Source organism: Ascaphus truei, chromosome 9 (genome assembly GCF_040206685.1).
Source record: "Ascaphus truei isolate aAscTru1 chromosome 9, aAscTru1.hap1, whole genome shotgun sequence".
NCBI classification, from domain to species: Eukaryota; Metazoa; Chordata; class Amphibia; order Anura; family Ascaphidae; genus Ascaphus; species Ascaphus truei.
Window position 1 is genome coordinate 58775131 of NC_134491.1, and position 17025 is coordinate 58792155.

At 40.8% G+C, this 17025-nt stretch overlaps 2 protein-coding genes across 4 annotated transcripts in view; both read right to left on the reverse strand.

Moving 5' to 3' along the window:
* LOC142503114 (galectin-3-like) overlaps nucleotides 1-17025 on the reverse strand; it is a 506920-nt gene that overhangs the window by 65984 nt on the left and 423911 nt on the right. The gene's annotated exons all lie outside the window — the stretch shown is intronic.
* On the reverse strand, nucleotides 5720-16541 carry GNPNAT1 (glucosamine-phosphate N-acetyltransferase 1). 3 transcript variants are annotated; one of them, XM_075615112.1, is made up of 6 exons: nucleotides 16396-16541; nucleotides 9779-9951; nucleotides 9280-9342; nucleotides 8572-8699; nucleotides 7685-7746; nucleotides 5720-6822 (listed from the first exon to the last, which is right to left on the reverse strand). In XM_075615112.1, exons 2-6 carry the CDS (start codon nucleotides 9930-9932, stop codon nucleotides 6675-6677), a joined length of 555 nt encoding a protein of 184 aa, XP_075471227.1. In that variant the 5' UTR covers nucleotides 9933-9951; nucleotides 16396-16541; the 3' UTR covers nucleotides 5720-6674. The 3 variants fall into 3 exon arrangements, with proteins under 3 accessions (XP_075471227.1, XP_075471229.1, XP_075471228.1); XM_075615114.1 differs by lacking the exon at nucleotides 16396-16541 and adding an exon at nucleotides 11155-11177; XM_075615113.1 differs by lacking the exon at nucleotides 16396-16541 and adding an exon at nucleotides 11126-11148.

Sequence of the window (17025 nt, forward strand, 5' to 3'; positions counted from 1 at the left end):
GCACATTTAGTCACCTGTTCAATATGCTTTTAACCTGCTTTGTCAGAGAAGCTAATGAAATAGAGTGGTGGCTTCACCACATATTGATAAGGGGTTAATTAAAAGAACAATGCTTGTCAAATACAAGGTTTCTTTTTAAAATGAATTCATTGAAATACGAGCCTTACCCAAAGCAATTGTTTTTTTGATCCTATTGGGTCACCAAATTGGTTAACTCTGCTTGGTCATTGTTTAACCTTTCAGTACATGAGATCCAGTGGAACCAGAGTGCCAGCGGATCTCTGCCATTTATGGTCACGTGATCTGCTGGCAGTAGCAATAGTAATGTAAGTAGATCTGTACCAAGACTGTAATTAATATAATGGAGTGGAACAAAAATGCAGCGCTCATAGTCTTCATGCAAAGGATAATTTAATCGTAGATCGACTTTTTTGTCTTTAAAATGTGGACTGTTCTAATATTGAGGCAGGTCCACCTTTTAGGACGAAAAAGTCGATCTGTGATTAAATTATCCTTTGCATGAAGACTGAGTGCGCTGCATTTTTGTTAGCATAGCACCTGGAACCCAGGTCCTGTGAGCACCGATGACAGTACACCAATCATTTCAGCGTGAGTGCCGCTTCCTACTTTTTCATTAATATAATTGACATGTCAACCTAATTTATGGGCAGATGAACAGAAACAACGCAGAATTTATAATCTGTGCATATACCTAATTTCCATGTCACCAAAGTAAAATTTTCTGCCAATAATAGTTCCGTAAATATGATCTTTAAATGATGGCTAATAGTTGTCATTGACTAAGCGCAACGATCTACGAGTACCGTGGAGACATCCAATGTCCCATTAAAAATAAAATAAACGCTGCATTCCATGAAAGTGCCACCTGTTGTCACAAAGCGCATCTTTCCTACCACCCATCTGACACGACCAACTAGGACTGGAGTAAATCGTCTCTCGCATTAATCAATACAACTTTAGGGAGCAGCGAAGTCCATCACATTGCTCGTATAGCTCATATAGGGGGGCCCACATCCCGCTTCCAATCTGATTTGACACTTTTGCATAGTGCCCTCTATGAAGAGTAAAAATATAAATTGTAATGTGGTAGATAAAAATATGATTTGTTTGTTTCCTTCTATAACTCTCCAGTGGTTAGTTCAATATTAAAAACCTGATATAGAATATCCAAAAGTAAAAAAAAGTTTAGGTAGAGGGAATTCTTGTGATCAGTGTATTACAATATAGATCGCCACATGTACATACACCTATATTACACACCAACATTTGATCCGGTATCTTGGCGTATTCTAACAAGGCATAGTTATGCCATAATTGAGAACTAGGTGATATGTCTTGACCTTTTCTATCACCATATGAGTTTTGTTACACAGCTTCATGGTGTTTCCTGTTGAGAGAGGATGAGATTGATGGTGTAAGTTCTTCAAGCAAGTTGTTTTTGTCTAACCAACCTTCATCAGAGAACCTTTTAAATTGCTGTGTAGACCAGTAAAAGGGGGCCTATGTTTTTATATTTAGCAAAACTTGCATTAATGAGTTCATGGTTGCCCAAAATCACATTAGAACTATCCCTTACCCACAAAATATTAATTACATGCAATACTTAAGGATTATAATCCTTATTTCCTAGATCATAAATAAGATGGTGAAAAGCAGGGTTTCAGACCGATCTGAGACGTGAAGGTGCTCACAAGTGATATTTTTATTTGCTAATCCTTTCGTAATAAGTATTGGAGCCTACAAGACTTCTCTCCACTTTCATATTTTGTCTTTGGAACAGCAATTCCTGTAGAAGTCTTTCTAATAGAATATTTAAAAAATGCAAACTTTCAATTCATTGATGTTTCTTCAATTTTATACTTTTAGCCTTCAACTATTTCCAATGGGCACCTATTTGTGATATGAAAACCCCTCTTTCCTTAAATGCATTTATCATAATGGGGAGCAGATATGGTTATTATAAGTTTCCTCAACAAATTTATTTCAATAATTGGAATATTTAGCAATAGAGGATTTAACTTCTACCCTATTATTCGCTCTTTGTCCCATATGGATAGAGATGGCCAATGGGGAATATTACATATTTCTCTGTAAATGTGAAGCTATACCACCCATGACTACAATGTAGAAAAAAAAGACTGCTACCAATTGTTCTTTATCAATAAGTAGAGTAATATGAAAACTTTTAAGGACCGGTGCTTAATCCTCCACCCCCGCCACCCCGTGGCTTTAAGTGATATGGCTTCTGTAGACATTGACAATTTTATGTTTGCGCAATCTTATTCCCCACCTAAAATTATTATTGAAATCCATCATTATTGGTAGAGTCCGGGTTCCATAAGTAATCAACCGCTCGTGCTACCTTAATGTCAAATGGAAGAGGAATATAGATAGCAACATAATCTGCCTCTAAAATCTATATTTATAAAATGTATAGTACCATTTAGAGCTTTGTTAGCTAATATTGTAACACCCCTTGCATAGTTGGTGTGTATATCATGATGGGACCTACGATAACATGCCCTCTTCAGACTAATGGGCAGAAAACCAATGAGTCTCTTGTAGAATCAAGGTTTTGGCAGTGTCTTTACATAATCAAACACTTGGCCTCTGTTAAGCTTATCATTTAGACCTGTGATCCCAGAAGATAACCAATTTAGTCTCATCTAATTCATTACAAAAGTGTTGCATATACCTTTACCAATGGTCTGTTTTACATAACATTTACATTTGTCAGGAAACCGCATGGCATAATTAATATGCAGATCCAGTGATCTTTTCCTGCCTTCAGAGAACTTCCTCCTCAATTTTTGCATTCGATTCAGCGACTGTATGGCTCATGCTTTAGCTGTTTTTTCCTCCGAGCTTACGACAGAACCTTATCTCTGTCCTCGTAACTGAGTATTTCTGAATCAGTATCATCTGGTGCATGGAATCGGTGAGCTCTTTCCACCACAAAGAATGGAAAGAGTTGAATATTTTCTTGTTTTTATATCTGAAACATTTGTGAAAAACTGGTTCAATTTCAGAACCCTCCACTCTCTCTGGTAACCTAATGATTTTAATATCATCATGGTGAAAGAATTTGAGATAGACATTTTCTTTTGTTAAATAGAAAACTTGCTTCATTCAGTGTTTTCACATCCTTGTTCAATTCAGTGCTAAAATCTTCTAATGCCTCGACTTATTTCAGCTACTTGTTTTCTCCAAGTCAAGCTGCGTTTGCATTTATTTTACTGGATACGAGAAGCGGTAATTCTCTCCAGCACGCACTAAAAAAACTTTACTAAAGTAAAACATTAAAAAAATAAACTGCGCACCGAATGCAGAGATATATATATATATATATATATATATATATAATAAACAATTGTGAACAATTTACAACCCAAATAAAGTTGTGAATTAAAAGTGAACTTATAAAGGTTTAAGGGAACACAATGTTGTGTTCCTAAATATGAAATAAATAAATTGAGATGAAAATACGATACAAAAAACCTTTAACATCCGGATGACATCACACAGGGAACATGCAAAAAGAGGGAAAACACAGCGCACGACTCAGTGCAGTAATTATATTGTGACAATATTAAAATGTAAATGATTGTATGTACAAGATAAATTAATCATAAAAGCAGGACATGTTTTGGGTAGTACAGTCCGCAATAGGGTGGAGGTCTGGTGCTGACTGACGGGTCCAAGCTGAAGTGGGTCTAGTGGTGTAAGAGAGGTTTGCTCCATTGTTGTCTTCATTGTAACCCTGTGGGTACTATGTAAGAGACTTTGCTACACTAACGTGATTGGATTCTCTTGCTGCAACTGGGGTTAAGTTTCCTGCCTGGACCAGAAGGAGTGTATGCTGAGGGATCCTCACGAAGCAAGTCGTCAATCTCCAGAGTGGTAACATGTACCCTAAACATGTCCTGCTTTTATGATTAATTTATCTTGTACATGCAATCATTTACATTTTAATATTGTCACAATATAATTACTACACTTCGAGTCGTGCGCTGTTTTCTCTTTTTTTGTAAAGGAAAACATGTATATCAAAAGAAGTGTTAAAAGCTCCAAGGTATGAACCAAGGCATAATAACAGCCAACTGCCCACTAAAACAAGTAACTGAGGTGCATCCCAGGTAAATACAATCAAATAGGCAATGTTTGGGGCCGACGCTCGCCCTCTCTCAAGCCAGCATGCCTGAGGTCAGGCCAAGAAGGTGTCTTTATAAGAGTTGCACACCTAAGGTGGAGGTGACGTCTGCTGCCTTATGTTTGTGTTCCACCTGCAATCCAATCGCATCTTGCCAGTTTGTATAACACAATTGGAAATTGCACCAATGTACAAATACATTGGCCAGGACAACCATCTATTGGCACATTGATAGTCAAGGAAAAAGTTCAAAATTGGAGAGAGAAAAGACAAATATCAAACATTCTTTGGTACGCGATCAAGACTCATAAGGACACCTTCATGGGCTCCGTTCAGGGATTGAAGCTTAAAGAGTGAACATCTGCCCAGAATATTGCCCATTTGATGGTAGTACCCCAGGTAAATACATTTAGTGTACAGTTGGGCATGTTAGTATAACACTGGCCATCCGACTGCGTAAGAGATGAGTTTTGTATACGTTTGTTTTGGGGAGTGCTGGAGGTTATTTGATCTCATTACTATAATTGGATAGAAGGGAAGTCCATTCCTCCATGCTGGTTTTTTTTCTTTCTAAATGATACAGCTCGGCAGGTACCAACTGCTGCCATTTGTGCTTTCGGGTCAACTTCTTTTCGTGCCTGCAAATCTGGAAGCAATGTAGGAAGTGATTGAAACTTGGCACAACCATCCTCATGACATCCACTTCTGGCAAACTTGTGAAGCTTCCCCAATGACCAGATTCTTGTTAGGCTCCATATTAACACAACCATCGCTTCAGCTGTACTATGTGACCGATCTGAAACAAAAACCATTAAAATGGTAAGAACGAGCAAAAAGAGAGCAAAAGAGCACAGCATTAAAAAAGGAGAACTGGAGGCCAAGTACTAAAAATCTAAATTGAATGCAGTTTCATGCCAACCGAAGACAAAAATAGGATAGCTGATGCGTTTCCCGCCGTATCTGGCTCTTTGATAAAGCGCCAGCTATGGCGGGAAACGCGTCAGAGCTAGCCTATTTTTTTCTTCGGTTGGCATGAAGCTGCATTAAATTTAGATTTTTTTTTAGTACTCGGCCTCCAGTTTTTTTAATGCTGTGCGCCTTTGCTCCCTTTTTGCTTGTTCTTACCGACCTCCTACAGATGGACGCACGCCGAGAGGATCAGACGCGTAAGGCTGCGGACATGGTGCCTTCTCCCATGCGGAGGCTGAGGGAAAGCGGGTGCTTTCCCTGACCATGGTATGTGCGCCATCCGCGGGCGTGTCTAGGGCGTGCCAGTGACATCACAGAGCTGGTTTGCCCTCATTGGTCGAACCGCTCACGTGACCGGCCTGTCGCACCAAGAAATCAGTTTGAATTGATCTCTTGCGCAACACGCGCCCCCTCCTGCACACCACATGGAGGCGAACACTGCCTTAAGGCAGTCTGTTCACGCGTCCGCACGGTCTGCAGCACCATGTCCGAGGCCTTACCTGCAGCAGCGGTGGTGCGTGAGTACAAGCACGATTGAAAAAGTTCTTACCTTGGAAAAAAGAAACACCCAGTAAAATGTGCTTTAAAAAAAAAAAAAATAAACATTTATTGCAACTTAAATAAAATCAATAAATTAAAGTAAAAACATTCCACCAGTAAGAATTATTTTTAAACCAGTACAAATAAAAATATTTTTTGTTCTAAATATGGAAAGGGAAAATGGAGTACATTTACAAAGCAGAACAAGTTATCTGGTAGAGTAAGTTATACAAGTCCCAGTATCAAATATTGATGGTGACATTTCCTTTGCAAAGTCTTCAGTGCCTCGTACCATCTTCTGATGTTCCAAAACAAGTGTGGTGGCACAGTTGCAGAAAAAAAAAAAAGAAGGGTATAGCATGGCACATACACAGTGCCATCTTTACCAATAGGATTAATGCCATAATAAGATTCCATAACAGATTCCTTTAGAGAACTGTAAACATGTGGTGTTTTTATTTGTATAGAAGACCCAACAACATTTAAAACAAAATTTACCTCATTTTGAGGGACAGCTTAATAAATACAGTCCTAAAATCACAAGAGGTATTTAGGGTTTGATATTATATATAGGGAACATTTTTCAGGTCTTTAAACAATTTACTGCCCCCGAACTTACAATGCACAAGATCAAAGCAATGGAAAGCCCTTTCTTATAGTACCTGTCCCTGCAGAATAGTGAACACCGTAACTATGCCTTGTTGGGTAAGAACCCTACAGCACTAACCCGATCTTTAGAAAAATACAATACAAGCAGAAGATAAAAAATATAATACTTTGCATTTAAAAAAAAAAAAATAATAACCTAACCCCCTTATTCATTTGATTCAAAACTTTTTTTTTTATACATATTAAGTTTCTAAAATAGCCTGTAAAATTGGCTTTGGTTATTTACAACTTATTTACAATATATTACATGGATGATTATTACTGCAATCAGGACTGATGTGCGCTGGAAGCCAATTTGGTGCAGGTCTCATCCTCATCTTCTGTGTTAGTCAGAGAACCGACTCTGCATGTAGGTTTCATCTGATGCAGCATAGCCAAATTTTTCATAAAATGCAACATTTCCGGCCTTGCACTCCAGAGTAATTTTATAGCAGTCCAGCTTCTTGCTCAACAAAGTAAGCGTGGATAATAACCTGGTAAAACAGTAGTAAAATATAAGAAGATTAATGGTACGCAGGAACCGTAAACCGCAAAATAAATCAATCCTATCCAGCCAGCAATTGCTCTGTTGCCAATGCGATCATTTCTATTCTGTGGTGTCTTTCCTTGTAAGTTATCTAAAAGCAGCAACCCTCACTGCGTAGGGTGGGAACGCAATATTTTCAGCGACGGGAAAACCATAGGTCTCAAGATACTGAACGGTGAAGTTTTATATATTATACAATACAATATGTCTGAGTGTGGTTGACTGCATACTGCAAAAAAAATGTAAAACTCTGATATGTTTTAAGTTGTGCTATATTGTTGTGTATACAGTATGTCAAACAGTTTTTTTTTTTAATGTGGAATATAATTATAATTATATATATATATATATATATATATATATATATATATATATATATATATATATATATAATAAAGAATTTAAAAAAAAAACTGTTGGCCAACAATAGGAAGTTGCAATTCCATCCCTGGTAGCTTCCTATTGGATGGCCTTTTAAATTCCTTTAAAAAACCATGTTGTAATGTTGGGGGGGGGGGGAAGTGGTTATAGCTCTCTCCCCCCTATATAGAAATTCAGCCAGTCTGCTATGCGGCTTATCCTCAGACCTCACAGTAATGGACCTTGAAGTACATATAATACATGGAGACGTTTACATCATGTTCTACCACTTTAAGCAACTGGCACCAAAAATACCTATTTGTTACAAGCATTTTACTTTATTACTTTGCTGTTTTTTGCTGCTTTTACTATAGAAAATATAGGGATCTCTTTGAATAAACATACAGTACAATGGGTTGCACTATGCAAAAGGTCTTATGGATACTTACAGTTTTCCAAGTTGTTTTCCTCTACATTCATCACTGACCACCACCTCTTCTATGCGACCTCTCTGCAGAAGCATGGGCCGGTGTTAGAACATGTCTGTGTTATGTACATGCATATTTATTCTCAGAGAGCAGTTTTACTTACAGTTTGTGCATTCCTGAATATCTTGTTGGTTTTATAAAACATACCACCATAAGGACCCTCTAAAAGAGTTTTTTAAAAGCCCAACTGTGTCAGTGCCTTAATGACAATACCACCAAGAGGAGTGTTTATTACAGTACATGGACTATGCAACTCTGGGTGGTCAAATTCACACAGTTCTGCAACAATATTTTAACATATAGTCAGCTCACGTACATAAAATGTCTAGAACACAAACAACCCCATTTCATACCCAATAGACAAGTCTAATGGAAAAAGGGCCCAGCCTTAGCATGGTAAGCGTGATGTCACTGAAGCGCCACTATGCACTGTATTTTCATTTAAGTCACCTGTTCCATCATTGCATAAGTGCTCTCTAATGTACAAAAAGATTAATACATTTATCTTAGTGTATGTTATATGCAAGATCAGTCTTGGCAAAAGAAATGTGTGTGCATCCATGGCGGTGGTTATGGAGAATATAAAAATAAATATCACATGAGATTAACAGATCAGTTAAAATGTGCTCACAACTGGTGATGACCAGGTTCTGTTGGGGCTCACACCAAGTGAAAGATAATACAGCATTGAAACAGTGTTTTAACTAAGGATTACATAACAAACAAACCGAATGTTAACAAATCACACTAGATATTTTGACAGATTCAGCATTGGAGCATTTTATTTGCAGACTCCTTAAATAAACCATGGTAGACCCGCTTTGTGCTGCCGCAGTAATACCACATACCTTTGAACATCCATGTATAAATTTATGTTCCACAATAAGAGTAGCTGTAGCAACAATCTGCCCCAGATTTACATCTTCAACAACTGTAACATAGTAATCGCCCGTTTTCTTCATGTGGTCAAACTTTTCTGGGAAGGATAAAGAGAAGTTCAGTGTGGCACCAATAAGGCGCCCGCCTTCCCCTTCACATTAACTTCACATCGTCACTGACTACTCTTCAATGGGGTAGTTCCTCCTAGGACCCAAGTAAACTAATGGTAATTGTGCATTTAATAGGTTACAGGTAGGTAAAACGGCGGTGAAGACAGTTTAAATGATTTTTCTTTTTTAAACGTTTACGGTTTCCATAGTTATAGTAAATGCTGTGTGGAGTGTTTTACAATTGTCACCATTTGTAAACTGTATGCGGCTAAAGTGTTCATCCAAATGTGATACCTTTTGTCGTTTTGTTTGACTAATGATGGCAGAAATAGTAGTTGTTGTTGTTGAAATAATTACTGGGAATTATTCCTTAGAATAATTCCCAGTAATTATAGAATTACTTACAATAAAGCCTTCTAAGGAATCTGATATGACATTGTTTTAAAAACAACTGGTATGTTATGTGGGGTTGTCCCTTTAAAGGTAGCAGCACCTCCCATGCAATAATGTAGACTCCATGTACAGTGTATACTTTTAATGTGCAAAATACTTTGCTAAAGCACTTACTGATGAATTGCTCTGGAGTAACATTTCCGACTTTTGTAAGCTGGCCGAGTACCTTGAAAAAACCTATTATAAAATAAAAAAAATAAAATATTAGAGAGTCTTTTACAAATATCTATATGCTTCAGTTTACATTCAAATAAGCAACTAGGACCAGATCAATAAGGTTAGTCATTAAAACTATATGATTCTCAGATTGTCATTTAGAAACTAGCAGCTTTGGGTCTGTCCAGCAAAGGTCCATCATTGCAGCAACAAGTAGTTGTACAGCATTTGAAGTGAGAGCTTATCAAAGACTGAACACAGGTAACCACAGTGAAAAAAAATGTTCCATTGTGTTTGACCTTTTCACCATACATTTGTATGCTGCTATATGCAGTGTTGACAAATCCCACCCAACATGTACCTATGTAATAGCAATTAGTAGTTATCACACTGCATCTTGGAGTCTCTATACAATATGAAGCCTTGTTGCCATTTTGAAAATGTAGTGGGCAGTTACCTCTGTTCAAGTCAGCTGTGCAAAGTGGCCTAAGAATGAGGCTGTCCCCAGGATGCAGAGGAGAGATAGCAGGGCGGAACGAAGCCGTGTTCTGACTCCAGTCAAGCTCCGCCAGGAGCCGAGGATCAAACAGGGGAGTTTCATTGGGTATCATCGTCGTACAAATGTAATCCCTAAAATGATCAGCACAAATCAGGAGCAGTTTCTATCACAGTGTGTGTGACCTTTATCCTGTCGTGATGTTTGTTTTCTGATGCAAGCTGTTCAAACAAGCAGAACTTCTGTTCGTCAAAAACAAACATCCGTACTTTTTAATGGATAATACAGGCATACCCCGCTTTAAGTACACTCGCGAGTAAGTACATTTCGCTCAATAGGCAAACGGCAGCTCACGCATGCGCCTGTCAGCACGTCCTGAACAGCAATACCGGCTCCCTACCTGTACCGAAGCTGTGCGCAAGCGGGGAGACTATAGAGCCTGTTACACATGCGTTATTCACATCAGTTCTGCACGTATATGACAATTGCAGTACAGAACATGCATCAAAAGTGGGAAAAAGGGAGTGCTTCACTTTAAGTACATTTTCACTTTACATACATGCTCCGGTCCCATTGCATACGTTAATGCGGGGTATGCCTGTATTGTAACTTATTTTCACTACCCAGATCCCAGTTCTTTTATCCATGGTAAAGATACAAAAAAGACAGCCCTAAAAAGGGCGGGGTCAAACGGGAGAAATGGTAAAAAAACAAAAAAAAAACGAATACTAATGACAGAATATGACAACATCTGATGTTCAGACTGAATGTACCTTAACTACTTTGCATACTATAGCGGAATTGAATAATGTTTAGTAGAAGTAAACCTTGCTCAACCACATGCAATGAATTCATGATATATGTCCACATGGTGTTGCTTATGGTGATATTTTCCATTGAAAAAGTTTGAATCACCATTTCACTAAATTTGGTGGTGCGAGTAATACTTCTTATGCAACTTTACAACTAGGAGTTGACACTTTTTGCTCTCTCTCCTGAACAAATATTGAATATCCATTAGTATCTGTAGGACTTCCTCAGGACCCCAAGCTTGCTACACTCAATATGTCGTCAAGTATGGGTAAGCTGCAGGCACGGATTCGGTTTAGCAACAATATAGAACGTTAAGTGCAGCATATATTTTCTAATACGATTTAATAATTTGCCAGCAACAAGTATGTCAAATTTCCAAACTACGCTCAGTCAATCCAAAATATTAAACAGATTCCCAATCTATAGCTGGGGAAGACAGATTGGTAGGTAAACAAATAAACCCATTTTCTACAAGATGTTACAGTTGATACAAACCTTTTCACAGAAACTGGTCAGAAACGTACCAAATGTATCGGACAGTCTCAAGGTTTTTGTTTCAGCTCCTGTGTGTTTGTGTTTAAGTCACTATGAAATAACGTCAGTGTTGGGTCGTTTTATATTCAAATAACCGAACCTCTTTTCTGGCAACAATGGACTTAAGGTTCCCACAGTCATATGTAGACATTACTGGAAACACTGCACAAAAGGCACACCCATATCACACGCAGGAATAAGTCCGGTTTGGTTACATGCCACGAACTACCTCCCTCATGGTAAACCCAGTTTATGAATGCAGTGACGTAGAGGAAAAGCCACACGTACAGGTTTGTAGTGGCACAGCCTCTCGTAGCAATTGACCAATATTCATTGACCTTCAAAATGACCCATGTTCTCATGTTTAGGTAATGAAATTGCTACACAGGATGCAATTATGCACTAGCAATGTCCAGGAATATTGGTGCTCAACTGTTGAGACCCAAGAGTATAACATTTTACACTTCTCATTCAGGCAAAAAGCTTCATTCAGTACATGGTGAAAAGGAAGCCGAACACTCATTCACCTACTATGAAATACACACAGTACCATGCTGATACAAGTCTGTATTTAAGCTTACATACAGTGACACCATTGACTGTTAGTTAATCTTATAAAACCGTGTCTCCCACAAAGAAAAACACTAAAGTGGTATATACAATATTTCTAGGGAAAGCAAATGTGAAATTGTATCTTTACACAATTCCTGACGGAGTGCAGCCATTTCATAAACACACAAAGGATATACCAGCTGTAAAATTACAAATTCATTGACAGTGACCAGCAGTACCTACAATATAGATGTGGCCTCCATCGAACGCTAACAAAAAAGGTTAATTTCTTTAGGAACCATGAGGATTGGAGCCTTACCCAACTGAAAATGAACGTGCTGCATTGTAAAGCCATGCAGAGTATAACTACACACAACCATCTTTAGCTAATTACGGAACTCAATAGAGTTTTTTTTTTGTTTGTTTTTTTTAAATAAAGCAGCAACACAAAGAAATCTGGGCACAATTAACCTAATGTTATTATAAGCCACCTTCACACCTACTGCATACTGTTTTGTCTACTGTTCTTGTCTCACAATGGCAAACCATCAACTTTGATGGCCTGACTGATAGTGTATGCAGATTGCTTTCTCTCGCGTTGTTGAGTAGACTGACTAATTCAATCACTAAACATTTATTTTATGTTTCAAAGCAGCAAACAGACACTTTAATTTTATCTTAACCAATTCTATTAAAGAAAAAAAAAAAGCTGTAACCGCTTTTTTATATTATCTATTTGCAACTCAATGTTCCATCATCTCAGTGTTTCACAACTTAAAAGACTAGATGGGGGAGGGGGAGGTCAGAATGATGGGAGGCACAGAAAGTAGAACAGGGGACATAGTGACTAAGAGATATGGAGAGAGTTAAGGCCTTGCCCCCGCTGCATGCTGCAGCGTCCGCTGTAGCGGACGCTGCGCTCACCAGGGCCCTCCCCGCAATGGCGCCGGGCCCGCTGCGAGGGGGGGCCGCAGCGCTCGCGCGAGAGCTACTCCTGCTCTCAATAGAATTGAGAGCAGGAACTCGCGTCGAGCGGCTAGGCACGCCCCCCGGCGGTTCAGCCAATGAGGGCGAACCTGCCGTGTGACGTCATGGCCGCGCCCCCGTCACTCCTCCGGCACGCCCCCCCGGTCTCTGCTCCTGCAGTGAGCTGCAGACCGGGCAATCGCCGGAACGCGCAGCCGAAAGCGCGGGCGCGCATTACAGCGCCGTGACCGGGGCCTTAGCCTCCTTCAGTCAGCGCGCCCGCACTACAGACAGGCGGGGCGCTGACAGACACAGACCCGCGATATGCGGTCTGTAGGGAGCGGGAGGTGGGCGGGAGTGGAAGGCTTGAGCGGGAGGGGGGACGTGGCTTGAACGGAGGGACCCGCTACTCTCCCTCCACGGGCTCGGGCTGCTTCTGGAAGGTAAGCAACAAAAAAAAAACACACACGCACACACACACACACACACACCCCTCCTACCTTGCTTCCTGACAGCTCCCGCCCCCACCGCTGATTGGCTCTTCAGCGCACCACGTGACGCGTCGCCGCTCAATCACAATTTTCTTGAATCCTGTGGCGGCTGACGCGTCACAGTGCGTAGTCAGCGAGGGGTGACTGGGACCGGCTCGGGAGGGTTCCCCTGCTGGTGGGGAACGCTCACGCGGCCACCCGGCGCAGCGGGTCCCAGCCCTAAGGCTTGGCGGGCGCTGCGGGGACAAGTTTTTCTTCCAGACCCGAAAATTGAGATGAACACGGGCAACTGAGCACTAGGCTACGCCAATGAGGACAAATCTGCCGGGTGACGTCATGGCCGCGCCCAAGTCACTCCCCCGTCACGCTCTCCACCCCCCCCGGTCACGCTCTCCACCCCCCCCCCCCCCCGTCTTTCTCCCTGCAGCTCACTGCAGACTGGAGAATTCGGCTAGCCTAAGGCTTGTTATATAGTAGACTTAGTGCATGCGCTGGCGTGCACCCAACATGCGCGTTTAGTTGGTAGGCTGCAAGCGGTGACGCGTGACTGATGTCACAGCGTTAGGCCATGCTGTGATTGGTTTGCAGCGTGGCAGCAGCGCGGAAATAAAATGTTATTGTAATTTCACTGGTCCACCGCTCACGGCCGTGCGCGCGTCCCTAGTATAGAAACATCTGGCTAACAGAGCCAATTCCAATTGACGCGCGTGCACTATATTACAGGCCTTAGAAGAGACAGTAAGAAAGAAGTCGTAAAAAAGAAGTCCTGCATCAATAACCCAATTATTTTTGCGTCAAAACCCAAATTGTTTTAAAATGGAACAGTGGAGGCAAAATACACAAGTATGGCCACTTTGTGCACTGCATACAAAAGCGGGTCCCAAAGGTAAAACCGCTGCAGCACAGGGAACCAAGAGGAAACAACGCAGATATCTGGTTGTATAGCGTTGTTTGTTTTGTTCATTGATTCACCAACAAACTATCTTGGCTATTAGTATGTGCTTATGATCTATTTGAGAGATATCTCAGGAGTTCTAAATAGCGCATCACGCATAGCTATATCTAAGGTATACATGTAGATACTGCTAAGTGTATCCATTGGAGATTGTATGCAGAGCTTTTATTACTGCATTTAACAAATTGCCATATGTACAACACACTTGTTCTAAACAACAGGTTAAATCACTTGCATTATTTAAGGTGATATGCTTTTCCTTATATAACAATTAACCTCATACCTGGTTTTGTGTTGTTGAAACACAGTGTAGGGAAGATTTAAACCCAATATATTCCTCCTAGACCTATGCAGCATTGTATTCATACCATCAGGAGGATATATGATTTAGAAATGTATCAATAGGTTATGTTAAAAAAAATTGTTACTTTGTTACCTTGCAAGGATTGTTCCCCTTTATGATACATCAGAGGGATATATACATGGATACATTCCTGGTTTTGATATCGTGTACTAAACCTATGTACCGTACACTGTGAGCAAGTGTGGTTGGAGTGTCTATACTTGGGGGGTATTAACCCATTGGATACGTCTATTGCTTAGGTATCCTCTGCTATCCCAGTTCCCTGTACTGTGATTAACTGTGGTTGGAGTTTCTTTGCTCAGGGAGTATTAACCCTGTGTGAGGTCAAGGAAAACCTCCCCACATATGAGTACTCCCCATTTTTAAGTATGCTTCACTGCCAACAATTTTAATTCTCCCGTGTGTATATATATCCCATACCCTGTGTGTTTTTTGTAAATTACTATTAAAGATTTATTATTTTGTTTTTTACCACTCATTATAACTGGCTGTATAGGATAATTTATATCCTGGATTAATATTATCCCCCAACCAATTACTACACGAGTGCAATATTTGAGGGCTTCTTGTGGTGGGAGGATTTTCTTTAATCCTCACCTCCAATGTGTATATAGATTCAGTATATTCTCTTATGCACCTTGTTTTTTCACCTAAGACATCAATTTATTAGGAAAGCGGTAGATTTCAATATATTTGTTATACAGCTTAAGGATATCTATGATTCAGCTGGGTGGCTCAGTCAATGACAGCCACTTGTGCTGAAGCAAGGATATCCTTAAAACCTGACCTGTTGGTGGTCCTTGAGGACTGAAGTTGGCAACCCCTGATATAAGCACTTGCTCAAAGCACCAAAGCATTGACTTTAATGACCCAGATTCAGAGCTTATAGGACAGACATTTATTTTTTGTAGTCTGTAAAAGGTTAATGTTCAAATACATTTAAACAATACCTTAATACCTTTGCAGCCAGAGGGCTTCTCCACCCATTGCAAACCAATGAGTAACGCATATGAACTTAAATGGGAGATCAGACCTTTCACAAAATTGTTCTATTGTCTGATCCAAACTGAAATGCCTTGTCATAAAATAAAAAATGTGGACTCCCAAGTATATAAATATATATATATTTTTATTTTAAGTTAGATTTGGGAGGGGTTTGATTTTCTCTTGCTGCTCCCTTTGTGTGATGTTACACAAGGGCTTGCACAGCCAGAGGCCCCCTCTCCACCATCGGCTCTCATAAGGACAGAGCTTTCTCCCCCCTCGCCCACCACGAAATTCAACTGGACGACTATGAGAGATTACATCTCTAAGCGGTCATATGTATTTGGGCAGATAGTCATTTTCAACACAGCTTTACGCAGCATAGATCATCCTTTCATTTAGGAATTGGTCAAGAGCCCCACTAATGAGGATTATAGTTATTACTGAGGAATGGAACAGCCAAACTCTCCCTCTCTCTACCAATACTTCAGGACTTGGCTGTGTATTCCTCATGTACCCCCCTTTACTGCCCAGGAGTAGCGCTATAGTCCCATCTAACAGCACAGGGGAATTGTGCTGATGTTGTACATGAGCCGAAGCTACACGTTCCTCTATTAGATGTTGTACATGAAATAAGCAACACTGCTAACTGAAGTGACAATAGCAATGCACCCCCATAGTATGCACCCTCACAGTATGCACCCCCACAGTATGCACCCCGAGCACTTCATTGCCACTTTCAATTCAATGTCACATTAAATGCTGCTTCGGTCTCGCTAATTGATGGGCCCCGAAGCGACTTCAACTGCCGCCCCGGTGCCACCTCCGCTGATGTGAACATACAAGTGGGTAGGGGGTTCCGCTCACACAGACAGACCGGGGTGGTAGTGTGGGGCGTGTTGCCTCGGGGAGAACTTACCCCTCTGGGGAGAGCGCGCGGTCCGGCTGTGTGCTGCTCCCCACCGGCTCACACCTTCCTCAGGCCCTCAGCGCCACTCCAAAGGGGAGGCCGGCTGCGACGTGGCGTGACGTCAACGGGACAGCCGCGCACAGCCAATCGCAGCGCGCCAAATCGGAACAACCCGAGGGGGACCGCGCCTCTACGGTGACGTCAGCACCGCTCTCCAGATGAGGCGTTACCATGGTTACCAAATGCCGTCTCACGGTTGCTACAGAGAGGCTCGTTTACACCCTCCGGCCTGGTATTATTATGGCTTCAAGGAACATAAGAAAATATCCCATTACAAATTGTTCCCACTCACAGTACAAATTCCCCAGGGAGCTGGCCTGGTTCCCAAAAAAACAAAAATAAAATAAATACAAGTTAAACTTGGAAAGTACACAGCAGAGGGGTTTTACATTCTTGGTCTAACCCCTTTTGGTGCTAGAGCCAATTTGTAATCCTAGAACCAAAGGGTTAAAGTGTTCTGCTCTGTGTTTGCAAAAGTAATAATGATGACACTCAGGAATTTCAATATATCCACGTTGTTTAATCCAGGCTGCGCTGCAAAGTCATGTACTACAGCAGGCGTAAGAATATAGGGGTCCA